At 45.1% G+C, this 20,436-nt stretch overlaps 1 protein-coding gene across 1 annotated transcript in view; it reads right to left on the bottom strand.

The window, feature by feature from the left end:
• Lrp2 (LDL receptor related protein 2) overlaps positions 1–19,044 on the bottom strand; it is a 123,914-nt gene extending 104,870 nt beyond the window's left edge. Inside the window, exon 1 of the mRNA XM_075984402.1 lies at positions 18,966–19,044. Coding sequence (XP_075840517.1) covers positions 18,966–19,044 — 79 coding nt within the window. The remainder of the gene's footprint in view (positions 1–18,965) is intronic.
• Positions 19,045–20,436: the final 1,392 nt, after the last annotated feature.

The following is a 20,436-nucleotide window of genomic DNA, read 5'->3' as shown; positions in this document are numbered from 1 at the left end:
CAGTATAAATGTCATCACGTCATGTCATGTGATCATGATGACACACACAAAGGCTTGTTGACACAAAGTCACAGCATTGTGTTTCACCAGCTGATACTCACGCACGATAAAAATGCTACCCCGGCTGTCCCAGCACTATTAACCAAGTTAAGCCTACCTGTACTGGCTGCCAGAAACAGCAAGAAGAAAAAACATCGCATTACACTTCGTCATATTTGACCTAACGTGTTTTAAGTATCATTAGTAATTAATGAATGGACTGCCATTATTACAAATAAAACTTGTAAATTTTAGTATGTCTGTTTATTTACAAGAGGGGAGAGGCACATCCTATGTGTTGTAGGAGTCAGCTCTCATTTCACCGTGTGGATATTCAGTATCAAATTCAGGTTATCAGGATTAGCAGCAGCACCTTTACCCACTGAGCCCACACACACATACACACACTAAATTAAAGTTTTTAAAAGTCACTAATTATATATATGAGTTACGTTATCAGAGTCCTCAACCTTATGTGGCAGAGAAACACAGCAAAATATTCTAACTGAACGAATGTTCACTACTGCCTTTTCAATACATTGAAAAAACTTAAATCATCCTAAGGCATTCTATTACTTCTGGTTGAACATGAATAAGCATGGCCATCCAACCGTCCCCCAAAAGGTGAACCCACTGCCATGATCCCATCGCTAATAATGAAACCTTAAGGCATGGCAATAATTCATATCTGCAAAATCTTCATACAGTAAACATGTTAAACTTAGTCCGAGCAATCATCTATTAATAAACAGGAAAATCAATTCTCTGTGCGACTGAGACGGAAGGACAACTGTCAGCAAATGCAGTCTTTACAATTCATTCTTGTCCAGTGAACCAAGTCAGCTAGCCCAGATCCATCTAGATCTAAGAAGTTAGGGCAAGCCAGTTCTAGACGGCAAAGCTGATGCTCAGTGCTGCCGAAGTCTCCTGGGTAAGTTAGGATAGGGAAAAACATCTAAACCTAAAAGGCTCTCCCAATAGTCCAAGAATTAGAGGCGTATCCATTCAAGGGATCCTACCCCACTCCGTATCTGAAAACCCCTTCTCTCTCTTGGCTTGCCAGATTTCTTGGCCTCCAAAATCTCCCTGTCAAATGAGCTTGTGCACACAATAGTTTAAAGGAATGTTTTCCGTGGGCATGTGCACTTGCTTAAACAATAGGAAGCTCACAAGGGAACTCACTCTGTAACCGTGCCCTTCTGGTCATTTTCCAATGCCCAAATACCTTCCCTCGATGCAGCTTGATGAAGCAGACTGGAGAGAAACAGGCTGTCCTCGAAGGGTGCATGCTGGGCGGTGGTGGCACAGGCCTTTAATCCCTGCACTCAGGAGGCAGAGGCAAGCAGATCTCTGTGAGTTCGAGGCCATCTGGTCTACAGAGCAAGTTCCAGGACAGGCTCTAAAAGCTACACAGAGAAACTCAAAAAAAAAAGTGCATAATGATGTCATGTATTGTAACAAAGCTTTTGATGAAGCCGAAATTTCATCAAGTTTAGCGTTTTTCTATGAAAGCACAAAGGGCCTCTCAGGGGTGTAATAAATCTTGGATTATTACAAAAGAAAAGGCCATTGGGAATATCGCACAGACCATGGAAGCAGCAAACAAACAAATGGCGTTTGTTGAAACACTGATTTGGAAACCTTGCTGCACTGGTTCTGAGTCAAGCAGCCCAGTGGAAACACACGATTCACCAATTCTAGACAAATGGAACTCGAGTATACATGCGCGCAACCCCACGCAGCAGCCCCACAGGCACAGGCTTCCAAACTTCCAGCACAGGGTTAATTCAGGATGTATAAGTGATTGTAGGTAATTTCCCCTCCCTATTGGTTCACCTATTACTACATGTGGAATCATTATTTCTTCACAATGTGAGTTTACATTTTCCTTCTTCCACTCAGCCTCTCCCATCTAAAAGCCATTGACTCTTACACAGAAGGTTAAGATGCTTGGTGTGAATTGCCAGATGGATGCACACTGCTGATAAAGTCCTGCACAATTATAGTAGAGTGAGGAAGGGGCAGAGAGAGGACTACTGGGCAACCAAGAACTGCCCTGGGTGAAGTCCCTGACGTCATACACCCCAGACTCAGACCCCAGCTCCACCCCTCACCCTCTGAAAGTCATGTTACTGCCAGCATCTGGTTCTCCTCAGAGGATAGTTAGTGATAATAAAAGCTCTTGTCCAGACCCAGGCAGTGGGGGCACGCTCCTTTAATCCCAGCTACTAGGAGGCAGAAGCAGGTGGAATTCAAGGCCAGCCTAGTCTACATAGTAAATTCTAGGACACCCAGGATTACATAGTGAGACCCTGTCTTGAAAATCCAAATCACCGCAACAAAAATCCAGGTTGTTAATGGTATCACCACCCTAGCCGCTCCTGAGCTGGGGGTTCTGATATTTCAAAACAAGAGAATGTAGATATTGATAAAATAAAGACACGGACAAGTTGGTAAAATACTTGCCACTCAATCCCCTGCACAGAGGCAGGAGCCTAAAATTCCAGAGCAGGAGAGGTGGGAAACAGAGAATCTTGCGAACTCACCAACCAATCAGTCCAGCCCAACCAGTAAACCCCAGGTTCAACAGGAGACCCTGCTTTAAGAGATAAGGTGGACATCAATTGAGGAAGACACTGACATCACAGTCTCCACATGCACATGTGTGTGCACATAGCCGCACACACACACACACATAAGCAACAAACAAAATCTGACCACTATACTTCCCAGTTGACATTTCTTCAAGCCCATCCAACCACTCAGCTGGTCAGAAGAAACCTTCCCCAGTGTGGCTTTGCCAGCTCATCCCCTGTGACACCCTCCTCTAAGACCCTGTTCAAATAGTCTGCATGTGGGGTCTTCCTTGCCACCTCACACAGACTGGATTACATCATCCCCTTGCTGTGCTCCCAGACCTCTAGGACTGCACAGCATCATCTCCACATCTCAGCATCTGTGTACAACTGGTCCCTAACAACACAAACGCTTGTGTAAAAGCACGCCAGTGGTCATTCTAATGGGAATGATCAACCAGACGAACCCTCCACTCACAACTTCTCAGGATATAACCCATGCTGGTCACAAAGTCACAATCCTCCTGCCTCAGCCTCACAAATCCTGGGATTACAGGCTTGGGTCAATGAATGAGCAAACCCTACACATGGGAACAAATGCTGATGGACGGCTGGTGTGGTTGATGTGTCCTACCTGGAGGCTCCTCAAAGTGAATCTAATCCTCCTGTACTCTTCTTTCAGCAAATCCTTGACCAGAGGGCATAACAACCTGTTCCAACCAGTCCCATCCTCAAGGTTAGAGAGGCACAAAAATTACAGAAAAGCCCAATGAACAGGTGCACGTCCCGGACACGTAAGAAATTTGAACCTTTTCATAATTTGGCATTGAGTTTTCACCTTTAAAAATCAGAATATGAAGGACCAAAATGTTCTTGATGGGGGGTGGACAGGCAGGTGACAAGGCCTTCTGCTAATGTGGCTTTGTCTGGCAGTCTCCTTTAAGAAGCTGCACTTTTTTCCCCTCAGCGGTTTCTCTGGACAGGGAACTTGACAGTTGGCTTCTGCACCTCAAAAGCCCTCAGCAAGGAGGCTCCTCGGCAGCACTGACCCAACCAGAAACTGGTCAAATGTGAATAATTTGGCACCAGGTTCCCTGTGGGGCCAAATGTTCACCCAACACTCACCAAGCCCTAGTACTTAGCATGTTCGCAATGACCTGTAAATATTCCCGAGGGGCAGAAATTAAAATCGACATTGTACAGTGGAGAAAACCGGGGTTCAGAGCTAAAGTGACTCACAAGAATGCCTCTGGAAAACAACTAAATCTCCAAGTCGCAGCCTATGTCCCAACATGAGAAATAGTTTGGTCCCAGGTTCACTCAGGCCATAGTAGCCTCTGAGACGAGGAACCTTTGAACAGGCTGCGGGCGCTGGGAGGAGCATGGCCAGGGAGCTTCTAAAATCATAGAAATGCCAAAAGTTTGGCTTGGTAGCAAGAGCTTTAAACTTAGATCACTGGCTTCCACCTACTCCCACAAGGCAGGCCATGTATGTACATACATCATGTGTACAGACGCCAGTCTGTGTGAAGGACAGGCTTACAGAGGACGGAGATCAGAGGTCCTCCTGTCTCTGTCTCAATGACTGAGCTGTGTGTCCCCAGATCCGAGGCAATCTATCACCAGTAGATCCTCTTTAGAAAATGGAAGTGGTTTTTATCCTAGAATTGCTGCAAATGTACAAATATTTACAACTCAAATATTTCTTCCTGGCATGGCCCTAAACGATTCTTATCAGCTTTCCTAAGGAGCAAATCACCCACATGATCAAATCAAATCTTTCCGAAAATGCCAATGATGTTCTCAAAAACACAGGATCTATTTTTCTCATATTCTGGCTCACAACTAATTGAAGACCAGAATGTTCGTCTGGCTCGGTGGTATATCCCCATAGTTACATCACTATTGAGGCTGAAACAAGAATTTAGTTGTGCTGTTCCTATGATAGTTTCTAAACATAATCGAATCGAATAAAATAAATGTGGCCAATATAGCCCAATAGGCAGAGGGTGTCCTTTCAATGGTAGGGCAACTTGCCTAGCAACCCGCTAGCAGTTGACAACGGGAAAACAGAACTTTAAATAACCGGGCAAGTTCTTCTTTTAGGACATTATTTGCTGCCTGGCGTCTCCCTAGTGTCACCAGGGAGGAGGTGCCTTAAGTTCCTGCTAAGTCAGTCTTCTGCAACATGCGAAGATGACAGAGCAAGGTCCCTCAAGCCTGACTTCTTAAAACCACGCCGTTAAGTTACCGGGGTGTGTCCTTCTGAAAGTAAAACCGGCTGAAGCATTCACGTTATCAAAGTAAGGCTAGCAGAGAGTGGATGAGACAAGAAAGGGACCATCTCTAATCTGCCATCATTTCAAACTCAGAAGAGCCTTTCGTCTTTAATGTGCAACGTACCGATTCGGTAACTTATTTACAAAATTTATGGAAATTGTTAACAGGGAGTTAATTGATTTAAGTCACCTGATTACCACAGTTAATTAACCACACTGACTTAATCTTCTTTGCAAACATCAACTAATCATTTCCCAGGTGTCAGGGACTCCTTGAATAAAAATTACCCCTCTCTCCTCTTCAAGGGAGATTCCTGTGTGTTTTCTTTTCAGATTCCAACCAAACAACAAGCAAGATCTTTTTCTTATATGGCTATATTGAAAGGGCTTCCATCTTTCCCTGGCTTCCCTCCCCCCACCCTTCCATTATAATAAAGGAAATCCAGCCGTGCGACTTCACCGACCATGTCATTTTGAATTACTTCAAAAACCAGCAGAGAACACTTCTTGAATAAAAATGAACAAATGAAAGGCAATCGAGACTTTCGTCTAGGAAAGTGAATTTCCAGAAAAAAAAAAAAGACTTTATTTGCTGGAGCTGGTTATAAAGGGAGAGCTCAAAGGAACAGGGGCAGGGGTTGAACTCTCATCCCGACTATGGTTGTTACATTAATATATACATAGATTAATATTTATAGAAATAGGAGTTGGGGTGTGGCTCAATGGTAGAGCGCATGCTTAGCATGAAGGGCTCTGTCTAGCATATTCCCAACATGTTACAACATGTGTGTACATTAATGTACAAACAACTTAGCCTATGGTAATTTAAAATAAGATAGAACAGCTCACAAATACAAACATTCAAATCCTGTTGCTATAAAAACCTGTAAAAAATGTATTAATTTTTACATATATAAAAACTAAGGTTAGGTGTGTGGTGGTGCCCAGCTTTAAGTCAACCACAAAGGCAGGGAGATCTCTGTGAGTCTAAGGCCAGCCTGGTTGACATAGTGAGCTCCAGCCATGTCTCAAATGAACATCTCACCCCTGCCACCGAAAGTGGTGAGCTAAGGAAGCAAGCAATGTTACTGGGGTGATCAGAAACAGCCCATGCAGTTTCCCCCTCTCTTCAGTTCTCAATTAGTGTCTTTATCATTTTTCTTCTGAATAAAGGGAGTCAACTGTCTTTGATCTACCCATGCAGGGAACTTCTGGAGGAGGTCAGGACAGTAAGTCACACTTAGATTCCCTCAAGAGTTCTGGGGTTTGAAGAAATGGCCATCTCTCTTTACTTCTCTTTCTCGTTCCTTCACCCACATCAGAATGTCTGAAAAATCATTGTAAATTACGAGGATTTTATTGCAACTGTGGGCATCCCTTTTCTTCGGTTTCCCTTGCAGGGAAACGGCGTAGGCTCTGCACTCTTAACAGCTCAGGTCCCTCATGGTGTGCGCATTCTCTTGTCTGCTCTGCTGGGTTTAATCATTTACAGTGAGAAGCATCGAGCCTTCAATTTTTAAGCCACACATTTTGTTTTTCCCAGAACCTTAGCTTCCATTGATTGTTTAGCAAATTCCTTCTACACTTCGCTGCACCAAATATTAGGGGAGAAGTAAATTTTTATGTCAGAAGTATACTTAAGAAAAAAGAATTCTGGTACATAAAAATTAACTTTAGCAACTAACTTGGAGCCAGGTTTAGGAGCACACAACACTCAGGAGGCTGAAACAGGAGGAATTCAAGGCCAGCTTGTGTAGTAAGACCATACCAAAATCAAAATACAGCAACCAACTAGGGAAAAGTTGCAGTTTTTATTATATGCTAACTTAAAAGGAAAAGGTTTATTTTATTGTACTTATTTATTGAGTGGGCGGGTGGGTAGGAGTAGGGGTGCCAGTGTGACATAGTAGGCACATAGAAGTCATGACAACTTAGTCTGTCCCACTACTATGTGTGTGGGTCGCTAGGGATCAAACCCAAGGGGTCAAGCTTACTCTGTGAGCAGTCCTGCCTGGCCAGATGAATAGTTTATTAGCAGTAAATTAGCCTCCATTCCCAACTCAAGAACCTCTTCTCAAACTGACCACTGCTCATGGGTCTTAACAATTGCATTATTGTGTTGGTTTGACAGATCTTTTTTTTTAAGATTTATTTATTTATTATGTATACCCACACACCAGAAAAGGGCACCAGATCTCATTACAGATGGTTGTGAGCCATCATGTGGTTGCTGGGAATTGAACTCATGACCTCTGGAAGAGCAGTCAGTGCTCTTAACCACTGAGCCATCTCTCCAGCCAAGAAAAGATCTTTTTGAAACCCAAGCAGACCTGAAACTCACAATGTAGCCCGGACAGTCCTCAAACTCACAGCAGAGGTCAACCACATCTAGCTACAATCTTTTCTAGAATCCTATTTCAGGTGAGTTTAGTACGGGCTGTGCTTAACTTTTCAAAGAGAAAATCCCTTTAAAGGCATCTTAAGAACAAGTAATCATACATACCACACATACACATACATACACACACACAAGTTGGCTTCCTTGTGAGACTCTTACTATCTAGAACCTTCTACCCTATAAAAACATAAAATCATGCCAACTTGGGACTTTAGTCCACAGGGAAACAGCGTCCCACTCTGAAGAACTGACATTTTCAGACATAGCAAGAAATGCTTTGGGACACATACCATAGGACGTATCTCCCTTAGCTCACCAGAGTAGCCTCCTCCTGGGTTTAGAGATTCAACCCTCATTTTCTCATCATCTTTTCTAGAACTTCAAATAACAGAATTTGGAGATTCCCCATCAATATTTTGTCATTATTCCATCCCTAACGTGAAGTTGGAAGAGAATTCCCTATGCTAAAGCACTTAGAATTGAGAAGCACATAGTGATGGGGGAAACAGCTCTCCTAGGTAACAAAATGGTAGCTAGAAGAAGCTCAGCGGACAGAAAGACAGCTAGCACGGGAGGAGGCGGGTAAGAGAAGAAGTATTTTTTTTCAACATCAAGGATGTCAAGGGAATCTAAGTCTTATAGCTCCTGGTTTCATCACCCCAGAGGATGGCAAGATCACCACCAACACATGGAATATGCATGAGGGAACTGCCAAAAGGAGAACAAACAGGACCAAAGGTCGAGCCGCTCTGAAATGAGGTCACCTAATCACAATACAAGGGAGGGTTTGTTTGACGAGGCACGGGGGAATTGTCTTCCACTTTCTTCTACTTTCTCTGACTTATCCACGGTGTCAGCATTCTGGGCATTAATTTTAGTTCTGCCACTTAACCACCAGACAAGCCCACCTGTCTTGCCTTGGTCCTTTACTCATAAAATTTCAGGCTGGGCAGTGGTGACACACGCCTTCACTCCCAGCACTCTGAAGTCAGAGGCAGGTGGATCTCAGTGAGTTCGAGGGCAGCCTGGCCTATACAGGGAATTCCAAGGCAGCCAGGGCTACACAGAGAAGCCCTAGCTCATAAAAACAAATGAAGAAAATTTGCTACTAATAAAGCTGGTGAACTTAAATCTGAAAAATATTTAGTTAGGAACAAATACTTAAAAATTTAGTCATTTGAAGAAAAACCCTTTCTCAGAAAAAAAAATTCAGTCGTGATTACTAAGCTCATTTTCCCAGCTTTTTACCTATGTTACTCAGTCATTCCTTGTCTCCAACCTAATTTTGGGGGCATGGGGGTGAGCCTTGACTTTAATGGCTGAGCCATTTCTCCAGTTTTCCAGTCTATTTTTATGTAGGGGAGGCCAGAGGTCAACCTGGGGAGCCATTCACCCATTAAAAAAAAGGCCTGGGACGAGCCCCACTAATCTAGGTTTGCAGGTCTCCCTGCTTCTCCCGTACTGAAATAACAAGCCCACCTTTTTCCATGGGTGTGGGAGACTAAACTTATGCTTGCAAGACAAACACTTTTACCAACTGAACCATTTTCAACGCTGCCAAGAAGAAAGTCTGTGGCCACGGGACAAGCAGCCTTGGCCTTTATCGGCAGCCTGGGCCCCATTCTTCAGGCCTATTTTTCCTGCATCCATCAGGAACGAGGCTCTGCCTGGGCACCCGAGGCTCTTCCCACCTCGGCCAGCTGCCCCCCAGAGTTGGGAATCCAGTCCCCTCTTCAGCGAGGGCCTTTTGTCTAGTTGTTGTTTTCACTGTACCACGGTCCCAGGCAGCTTTCTTTGTGCTCTGTTGAAATACAGAATGACAGACCACTAACGGGACATGGAAAGACTTTGGCTTATCTTTTTGTAAAAGCTACTGTATCAAATGTGTAGCAAAAATGCCAGAATGACCTATTGTGTGTGTACAGGGCAATTTTCACAGGATAACCATGGATCTGGAGGGAAGCTTAAGGAGGAATGAAGAAGCAGCTACTCTCAAATGCACTGGGGGTGGGGTGGAGTGGGGGGGGTGTGGGGGTTCAGATGGAGAGAAAGTGTTGCTAAGCCACTTGTTTTGATTAGGACAACAATTTTCTTTTTTCCTCCCTCAGAGTCTAAAAAGGGGCCTCTAGAGACCCTAAGATATTAAGGGCTGGAAAATTCAGGGTAGGAGGCTCTGCCCCTTTCCAGTACTGGGGGTTGAATCCAAAGTTTTTGTCCACTGAGTACTTTTTTTTTAAGTCCTAGTTTTATGTGGTGTTTGCTCATGTAAGCACAGAGATAGACAGACAGATAATAGAATAGATAGATGATAGATAGATAGATAGATAGATAGATAGATAGATAGATAGATAGATAGATAGATAGATATGCAAGGGTGACCTGAATGTCTGACTTTTCTGCATCTAGCAGGTTCTTGGATTACAAGTGTACCACCACATATAGTTTGTGGTGCTGGGGGTGGAACAAAGATTGGTGCATGTCAGGAAAGCACCCTAAGAACTAAGTTACACCCCCAACCCTACTTTTTCAAACTTTTAAACAGAATCTCACAATATTATATAGAGAATGGCCTGGAACACGGGCATCTTCCTGCCTTGGGCTCCCAAATGCTGGGATTACAGGCATGAGTCATGTCTGGTTAAAATGATTGAGAAGAGTTCATTCTAAATTGCCCAGGCTGACTTCAAATTTGCAATCCTCCTGCCTCAGAGGCCAGTGTAATTGGGATTACTGATATAATAACACTCAGCTGTTGAGGATTCCAGCTCTTAATGTTCACGGGACATCATCCACACATCCATCGGACTCTACTTGCCTGTTGCGGAGCCCTATGGATAAAACAATGAATAGGAGAAATGAAAATCCCTGCCTCAAGAATTTACCTCTTAGAGAAGACAAAAAGTAAACAAGCAATTAAGAAGTTCTGTGACTTCACCTCTAATGCTGAGTGATGTAATGGAGAACATGAACCAATCAGAAAAGACTCAGTGGGCAGTTTGAGCTGGTTGTCAACCCAGGCTACAGGTGGCCTGCATGCACGTGCACACACAAACATACACACACACATACACATACACAATCCAATCTTGAGGTTCATTTTTATGCCTTTAGTTTAGCACTGTGCATGCTATTCTCCTGCCATTTTTTTTCTTTTCTTTTTCTTTTTTTTTTTTTTTTTTTTTTTGGTTTTTCGAGACAGGGTTTCTCTGTAGCTTTGGTGCCTGTCCCGGAACTAGCTCTGTAGACCAGGCTGGCCTCCAACTCACAGAGATCCGACTGCCTCTGCCTCCCGAGTGCTGGGATTAAAGGCGTGTGCCACCACCGCCTGGCTCTCCTGCCAAATTTAGAAAGAGATGCAGGTGTGAAGAACTTGTTTTCACCATGATCGGGGCTTTGCAGAGCAAGGTTAAAGGAGGCCAAGCTCCTGAGAGTGTAAGGAGGAAGTGACTTGAACAGCCATTCTGAACCTGCTGAGGATGTGAATGAGAGATCTGAAGGACAGGGAAGAGGTGGCGAGATCAAAATTCTAAGGCTACAGAGGAAATGGGCTGCCATGGCAACCGCAGAACAGCAAGTTGTTCTGGAAGCCAACGGGCTGCACTGGGGATGTGAGTTCATCTCTAATTCTCAGCTTGCAAAACTAAAAAATGAGAGAGACTCCCATTAACAGTTGTTCTTAAACTGTCTGAGCCCAGCTCTACCTGGAAACTTCAAAATACAGATTCCGTGTTCCTGGTGCAGTGGCTGTAGTCTCTGGCCTATGAGTTTATTACATGCTTTATAAAGCTTCTCAGTAGATTTATTTGATATGGCTTGGAGAGCTGGCTGACATCTACCCAGGGTCCTTAGAAATTATAGCATCCTAAAAAGTTATTGAAGTAAGCAAAGTAGTTAGACTTTTAGGAAGATTCTGAAGCCTGGCACGGTGGCTCATGTCTACTACTCCAGACTTGAGAGGAAGAGGCAGAAATACCAGCCGTGCAAGGCCATCCCAGGGCAAATGAAGGCCTAACTGAAGCCAAACATTGACGGTTCACAGTTGTGAAGCCGGCACCTCACCGAGGATCAAGTAAGCAGTGTCCCAAGACCAGCCTGGGATACACAGCAAGAGCTAAGAGGAAGAAAAGGGAAGAACGAAGGAAATAAAAACAGAGCAGGGTAGGGACAGAAAGGGTAGGTAGGGAAGAAGCCTTCCAGGTTTCATTTCCCCAGACAAGACCAAGAATACATGTAAGCCCTTTGTTCTGGCATTACAACCGTAGGAAAGCTGACTGAAGACAGACCTGACACTAGAGAAGAAGAGAGGGTAGAAAAACACAAACTAAAAGAATGAAAGACTTGCTGAACCTCACCTAAACTCTACTCCAGCTCAGGATTTTTCACCTCCAGGAGCCAGGAAATACTCTATTGTTTTATCCAGTGTGGTTTGGGTTTTCTATTTGTTTCTTTAAACAAAAAGTATTCTCCACACCCTTCCCCACATCAGAATTAAAAGAATGTGGGAGTCCATGCCAGCTACTTTTCTTCCCCCCCTTTAGTAAGGTTAAATAAAATATAGCCAATATTGACATATCCCAGATCAAATATATCCAGTCTTAAATTCAGTGCATCATCAGGCCCTGTAATTTTTGTACCCACGACACTGAGGTAAGAGTGCCAAGAGTTCAGGACTAGCCTGAGTTAGCTACATAATGATTCCAGGCCAGCCTGGGCTACAAGACAAAACCAAAACGTCTCAGAAAGACCAAAGGTGTAGTTGTGTACGGTAGTTCAAGACTATCCTGGGTTAACAGGAGACATTTAAAAAATTAAGCTAGTTCCAGCACAGGCTCCAAACCCTCAGAAAAACTTTGTCTCAAAAAAAAAAAATTAAGCTGTCAATCATGGTGGTACATGCCCTGAACCTCAGAAGGCAGAGGCAAACTAGCCTGGTCTAAATAGAAAGACCCTGCCTCAATTTCTTTAATAATTTATTTAAATTTATTTTATGTGCATTGGTGTGAAGGTGACAGATGGTGTCAGATCCCCTGGAATTGGAGTTACAGACAATTTTCAGCTGCCATGTGGATGCTGGGAATTGAACCCGGGTCCACTGGAAGAGCAGCCAGTGTTCTTAACCACTGAGCCATCTCTCCATACAGTCAACTGTACTTAAGGACATGAAATTTTTTGCAGCCTTTAATCAGAAACTGTCCTTGTTAAAAAAAAAAAAAAAGTCACAGAATTGCTCCCAAATTACATGCAAATGTTTGCTACTTAATAGACAATTGTTCTTATGAGGATTCAAGAAATTCTAGCCTGACAGAACGGTAGTCACATCTTTTCCAGATTTCAGCCTCTTTTGGACCCTCAGAAGTATTTGCATTGCCACATCGTGGGCCTCAGCATTAAGTGATAAATAAAGGTTTATTTTCAAAGTTAGGGGGAATTACTGGCTGTCAGTACATCTGCTTGAAAGAGCTCTTTGGTTATTGCTTACAAACTGGGATCCCAAGATCCGCAGACAATAAACAAGTCATTGTATCCATGGTAACAGTGGCTTAACTTTTCAATGCAGAGACTGGTAATTGCATTTTCTTCTTTCATTCATTTCTTACTGTTTCTTATAACCTTGGGGTTCAGCGTGATCTGAGGGCTATTGATGAAACACATTGAAATTTCAGAGTTAAAAAAAACTACATACTGTCAGCTGGGCAGTGGTGGTGCACGCCTTTAATTCCAGCACTCAGAGGCCAGCAGATCTGTGAGTTCAAGGCCAGCCTGGTCTGCAGAGTGAGCTCCAGGACAGCCAGACTTACTGTCATTTTCTGGGAGAGACATGTTCTTTATTGCTGTCCTTTTAAATCACAGGTGACCACTGCACTTTAGGAAAGAGAATGTCTCCACTTTCTTAGCATCTATCACAGATTTTGATTAAGGACTGACAAAGTAACAATCAAAGTAAATTTATCTGTCAAGAAAAATATTTTCTACCCTTTACAGAACAAGCCTCTGGCTTTGCTAGGAACTCCTTTATAGGTACCAGGATGTATTCTGTCTCCACAGATCTTAACCCGTCTCCAGATGCTTCTGTTTCCTTCTAGCTCATCCCATAGTACTGATCAAGAGCTTGGAACAAGGACTAAGTCCAGGAACCAAACAAATAAATGATAAACTAGAAAAGAAATCACAGCAAAATGAAGCTGTACGATGGACTGAAGAATTCCATGCTCTGACCTTGCCACTCATTTTTCCAAACGTTTTTTCTCTTCACATTCCCCAAATGGGGCTGAGTGGTGGTGGTGCATGCCCTTAATCCCAACATTCAGGAGACGGGGAGGCAGGTAGATCTTTGATGTGATTTCAAGGCCAGCCTGGTCTACAGAGCAAGTTCTAGGACTGCCAGACTACAGAGAAATTTTGTCTCCTGAAACCAACAGGAGAAAAGAAAAACTTTAGTCGGAAAATAAACTCTAGAAGCTCTTCTAAACCTGAAATGCTGGGTTGGTTGGAGTTATGTCTCTAGGGTAGAGTACCTGCCTGGCACTCGGGAACCTGTAGATTTAATCTTTAGTATGGCCACAGTTGTAAAGTTGCAACATGATTCCAGGAACATAGAATGTCCTGTCTTTTACCTTAATGTTCCCAATACTTTCCTCCTCCTTTCAACTCATGTTAGCTTGGGACTGCCAGCTCTAGCAAAATTTCCATACGCCTCTCAAATCTGTCTGCACATTCAAAATGAAAATAGTATCATTAACCAATTTCATCAAATAAGGTTTTGTATCTGATTTACAGTTCAGCCTGTATTCACTGTTCTCTTCACAACCCTACCCTAATTTCTTCCTGAGGCCCACACTTTGGCTGCAAAGTCACAACCAATAGGGAGCACCTCTTCCCCTGGGTAAGGGGACCAATTGTCTGATAAGCTTACAATTAAGAAAAGCCATTGAAATGTAATCAAATTAATGCTAGTAGACGCTGTCTATTAGCTATTTCCCTAATTTACTCTGTACAACCACTCTGAAGTGGATGTGAATGGAAGCCCAATTTATAGACAAGAGTGAATCATGGCTCCTCAAGCAGGAACACTGATTTTCTTGGGTAATAAGAAAAAAAAATAAGTAAGATTCAAACCAAGAGTCTTAATTCAAAATCCCAAGCACCGCCCACATCCTCATGGACCTCTACAGAACACTAAAGCAAACTTAGCCTTTCAAAACAAACCACTACCAATCATTTTCAAATAGAAACCCAAAGCTGACATAGAAGCATGTCCAATCTTCCTTAAACCAGCGAGGTCCTGGGAGGGCTAGCCGAGAACCAGAGAATGACCATCTCAGAGCAGTACAGTAGCTACCAGCTCACCTACACGCTATGGGTTTGTAAGGCATCTCAGTAGCATCGATTCCTTTTAATCTCTTCAGCTTTAAAGTTAATATGAAAGCCATTCCAGTTGTACCAATGAGTGCTTCCTCCATCTCGTTTTCTCCATTCTAGAGCAGAGCTGGACAACTGGTGTGTTTGTAGGTGTTCTACACTCACACTCAGAATCCGTGTGTGTGTGTGTGTGTGTGTGTGTGTGTAGTAAGAATGTACAGTTGGAAGACAGGTCTCATGTAGCCCAGCCTGACTTGGAATTCCCCATTTAGCTGAAGCTAGACATGAACTTCTGATCCCACTGCCTCTACCTCCCTACTTCTAGAATTAAAACACATGCTCCAACTCCTGCCTTTAAACACAGCACAGAGGTAGCTGTGCATGCCAGGCCAGCCAAGACTACACACATTGTAAGACCCTGTCTCAAAAAATAACAAGGAAGGCAGAAAGTGGTGGCGCATGCCTTTAACTCAGCACTTGGAAAGCAGAGTGCAGGATACCTGAGTTCAAGGCCAGCCTAGTCTACGGAATGAGTTCCAGGAAAGCCAGGACTGTAACCTAGAGAAACCCTGTCTTGAAGAAAAAAAAAAAACACCCTACCACACCTGGCTCCCTTGTTTTGGCTTCACTTATTTGTGGCCTGGGGGCACATGTAGCCAGAGGCAGGGCAATGCCTCTCATGCAGAAGCCCCAGCTTTTGATCCTAGAGCCAGAATGAAGGAATGAGCATTTCCTAAGTACCCTATAATTGCTTGTTACCCTGTTTTAGCTGATAAGACTTAATAGCCAAAGTCAATGACAATGAATGTTTTTTAAAATACTGTAAAGTAGGTTCTAGATGTCAATATTTTTAAATATAATAAAATTGCATTCAAAAATTTTTAAACTTCAGTGCTTGTTGTTGTTGTTTGTTTCTTGTTTGTTTTTTTTTTTTTGGCTTTACTACTTAGCTCTGCTGGGATTAAAGGTATGTGCAATGGCCAGGCCAATGGTTTTGTTATTATTGTTGTTGTTTTAAGAGACAGGATTTTTCTGTGTAGCTTTGGAGCCTGTCCTGGAACTTGCTTTGTACACCAGGCTGGTCTTGAACTCAAAGAGATTCAACTAAAGGCATGTGCTGCTACCACCCAGCTAGGCCAGTGTTCTCAAAGTGCTTGTCTAGATCCAGTGATTATTAACCAGGACCTAATAATTCCCCAGACTTCAGTTCTGCAGCAGTCCACACAACAAAACGCCAAGATCTTCAGGAATGTGCATTGATGCCCCAAAAATTTACAAAAAAGGATCTGAAGATGTTGGGGCACTGATGTGGCATAAGTTCTAGACCAAGCTGAAAGCTGAGGTCCTGAGTTTACCTTAACCTTTTAATGGATTCCTCTTTGGCCCCACGGACTTTCTGCTACTGCCTCTTTCAACCGCATTAAAGACTGCCAAGGTCATCTACTCCTCTTCCTCTGCTTCATCTGATAAGCGTGGTTCACCAGAAAGGAATCTAAAAGTCTCAACCAAAGAGGGTGGGGGTCATCTAAAAGAGGAGATAAACAAAGAGAAACTGACTCCATCTGGGCTCTATCACAGATTACATTGCCCTTAGGCCAGGAACTTAACCCCATTCTTTCCACGTTTTCCTCGGCTCCTCCCTGCTGGGTTAACCACCCATCAGACTTAGATCCCTAAGATTCCCTCCAGCTACAGATGCTTCCATTCCAAGATGATTGAAGAGTGGAGACAGAAGCCTATTAAACCCTGAAAGCAATGCAAGCAGAAGTAGAAACCACCCTGACGTAATTACAACAGCAAATAAGAGGCAGGTGAGGGACCAAAAATATGCAGCCTTGATTATTACAGGTCCCACTAAATGGGTCATCGCCACAAAAGTTTAAGCCAATAACAGAACTGTATCAGATTAAAGAATATCAATTTAAGATGGATAATAGATTCTTAAAAAATAAAAAGAGAAGAAAAGGAATCATTTCAAAAATACATCCTAAGGTCTAGGGAATCCTCAAAGAGTGGAGAATGTTCAAGATTGTCTGAGCAGCAGGTAAAGGTGCTTGCCACCAAGCCTGGCCACTTGAGCTGGATCCTGGGATCCACATTCTCTTCCACAGGCACAGACACTCCCACATACATGAATATAAGTTTTTTTTTAAAAAAAATCCTTTTCTGTGTCTTTGAAAACATGTTGACAAATAAAAGACAAGCCACTAGTTTATTTTCATCGTCTATTTTTCTCTTCATTGGGCTAAGTATTTTACATAATTTACCTCCCTATGGTCATATACACCGGGACATTCTCACTAGGACAACTAAGTGGTTCTCCAATCTGGGCGGTCTGCCAGGTATGGCAGTGTACTCTCTAAACCTGACTCAAGAAGCTGAGACAGGAGGATCACAACCAGCAGTGACTACAGGTCAGTCTGGACTAAACACAGAGACACACTTACTCATGAAAAAAAATATTAATAAAAATAATCAATTATCAAGACAAAGAATAATGAGACTTGGGTTCTTCAAAGCCTGAGGGACTCCCGGCATTGCACACCTAATCCCAGCACTCAGGAGACAGAGGCAGGCTGAGCTGAGTTCCAGACCAATATGATCTACAAAGTTCGAGGTCGGTCAGGGCTTCCTGTGTGGGGAGTGGGGGAAGCCTGAAGAACTTAACCATGTTAAGTGAACATTACACTACCACATCTGCTTAAAGACCTGCAGAATCCTTCCCAGCTTTTTGGATATTACACTTTGGATAGAAACTTTCCACACAGAGACAAAAAAGTACACTAAACACTGGGGCTATATTTAGTGCATGATATATAACCCTAAACACTGTGCACTCTCCCTACCTCCCACACACACAATAACAGTAAATCCTTTTTCTAGGTTTCCAATACTTCAGAAAGATGTTCAAAGCAAGAATTGTTAGTCCTCTTCTCCTGCCACCCACCCCCCCCCCTTTCGAAAGATTTTTGCAAGCCTGGTGCTTCCAAACTTCCCAGGAAGTCTGAGATGGGTGCTGCTCGGAGTGCTGTATAATTACTTGATTCCCTCTAAGGAGCTTATGCTAAGAATTGAGGGGGGAAAAGCAGATTAACCATTTGAATACATGCCACGGCCCATCCACAAGCCCTCCCCTCTCGCCTCTATAAATGGGGGCTTCCACAGTCCTCACCCATCAACCCCCAATATGTGATCTAGGGAAATCAATTTATTGCTTTGACTAATCCTGCAACAATAGGGGTTTCATTTTTATTGTGGGGCAATTAAGTTGTCGGTCGGGGGAAAAGAGGGAGGGGAAAGGGGGGACTGGCCCATCCCCACAGACAGATTAGTCCCTGCGGTGGCAGCAGCGTCCACTCTGTCTGTCTGGTGGTCGGTCACACGCAGCTCCAGGCTGCTACCTAGCAACGAAAGCCAGGGAAAGAGCTCCAGGGTTTCTCTCTCTCTCTCTCTCTCTCTCTCTCTCTCTCTCTCTCTCTCTCTCTCTCTCTCTCTCTCTCTCTCTCTCTCTCTCTCCATTCGCTCTTCAGTCCTCTTCATTTCTTTTAGCTTGTCTTTTTCTTCTCTTAAACTTTCCTATTCTGAACTCCTCTCTTTCTCTTTGCTCTGTTTCGCGGGGGGCTCTAACTCCCAGACAACTTGAAAAAGTTTGTAGGCACCTTAGAAACTCTCCGCATTCCAGCCCCAAAACTCGGGCGCAGCAAACCAGCTCCATTCATCAACACAAAAGCACCCGCTCCGGGTAGGAAAGGGAAAGCCCTCAAGAAAGTACTTAGTGTATCAGTGGCTTTCTCTGCCAATCCCACCTCCCGGCCTTATCTGGCTTCGTAAGTGATCGGTATCAAGAGCCGCGGTCTCAAGGGGGTCACCGCGGGACGGAGTTTCGTCACTGCTGGAAGGGAGGCTCTGGCCAACCGCCCCGGGCGCGCAACGGGATCGCCCGCGCCGGTCGGAAGCTGCAGGTGGAAAATTGCGCTGGGAGCTGCGTGTCGGACCGGCCCCGCCCCGGCTAGAAGAAAGCTGCAGACCCACGCGGGAGACCCTCATTCTCCAGGTTCCAGCCTGAAAAGCGGTGAGGGCCAGGACTAATTCCCGTGGGAACAAAGGCGCAATCGCCGCGGGGTGAGCTGTCACAGAAGTCTGTGAGACCGCGTTCCCCAGCCAGCAGAGGAACCGCGCTGCGTTTATCACTCCTAGGGTCACCGGAGCGCTCAGCCCGGCCAACCTCGCCACCGCTCACCCTCGCCCCGCTCCACTCTGAAAAGCCTAGGGTGGACTGCGCAGCGTGCCTGGCTCCTGCAGGTGGCCGCTTACCTTGGCCACTGACTGGCGCCAGGTAGGCAACTATCGCCAGCAGCAGCATCCACGCTGTCGCCGCGGCCGGGCGCTCCATCCTGGAGAGCGCCCTGACCTCGCCGTTCCTGCCCCGGGAGGTGGGCGCGCGTCGCAGGAGGCACAGGAAGCAACTCCGCTGCGGATCGCGGGTCTCGCTCAGCAACTCCGCTGGCTGCTAGAGGCAGAAAGCCGGCCCGGATCCCTGAGACACCAGTTTTCTACCCGCGCCAGTCCCCACCCTCCAGACTGTGCATAAAGCGCTTTAGGCCAGACCGCCCCGGAACTAGCATGCGGGAATCCAATGGGCCAGGCCCCCTGCCGCCCGGCCCGCCCCCTGCACTTTGCGACTCTGGGAGGAGTGGGCACTGGAACACTTGCGCGATAGCACATGCACACTCCACACGCGCGCACGCTTGAGCACGTTCTCATCCAGGAGCTCACGCACCGGGCACACACACACTGCCTCACAAGTTAGGGAGCTCATACCCCTCAGTCGCGCACGCATGCACATTCCACAGTCATACTCAATCACTGACAATCACCGCTTCTCACACACGAGTAAGCGCTGCCCTCGCCATTCAGAGAGATTTGTCTAGAGATGCAGGCAGGCTAGACGGCCAATGAAGAAATTTGCCAACGACACAAACTTTACTAGAGTTTGAGAACGGAGATAGAAAGGAAATTGGGGGGGGGGGGGGCGTCAAGAGAAGCGACAAAAAGAAAAGAAAAGATGAAAAAGGAAAGAAAAGCAATAAAAAGGGAAGGGAATAGAAAAAAAGCTGGGAGTGTGGTGGGGCATGCTTTTCTTCCCAGCCCTAGTTAGATGCACCTAGGCGGGGGTATCGTCTGCAGAGCGAACTACCGGACAGCCAGGGCAAGGTAAAGAGAACCTTTCTGGAGAAGGAGGACGAGATGGAAGAGGACGAGAAAGGAGGGAGGGGAGGGGAGGGGAGGGGAGGGGAGGGGAGGGGAGGGGAGGGGAGGGGAGGGGAGGGGAGAGGAGAGGAGAGGAGAGGAGAGGAGAGGAGAGGAGAGGAGAGGAGAGGAGAGGAGAGGAGAGGAGAGGAGAGGAGAGGAGAGGAGAGGAGAGGAGAGGAGAGGAGAGGAGAAAAAAAAAAAGAAGAGAGCGACCCAGGGAAAGGCACAGAAGGGCTGGAGAGTCCCATGAATTTCAAACCCTGGCCTGAACTCGCTAAGCTCCTTCGGGCCCCTGCTTTCCCCTGACATGATGCAGGCTGCTTTCAAGGGTTTGCTTGTGCTGGGGGGTGGGGGGATTCTGTCGTTGCTGTGGAGGCGATATCTATCTAGCCTCTTGAGCGCTACATCTACAGGTGTCACAGCCAGATAGCTTCTCTTACAGTTCCGTTCACCTTGAACAAAACTTGGGAGGAGGGGCTGTCTTCTCCGTGAGGCCAGTAATGAAACAGCAGGGGTTTGGGGATCCCGCGGT

Source organism: Microtus pennsylvanicus, chromosome 9, assembly GCF_037038515.1.
Source record: "Microtus pennsylvanicus isolate mMicPen1 chromosome 9, mMicPen1.hap1, whole genome shotgun sequence".
Taxonomy (NCBI): Eukaryota; Metazoa; Chordata; class Mammalia; order Rodentia; family Cricetidae; genus Microtus; species Microtus pennsylvanicus.
This window is presented reverse-complemented; position numbering and strand designations above follow the sequence as displayed.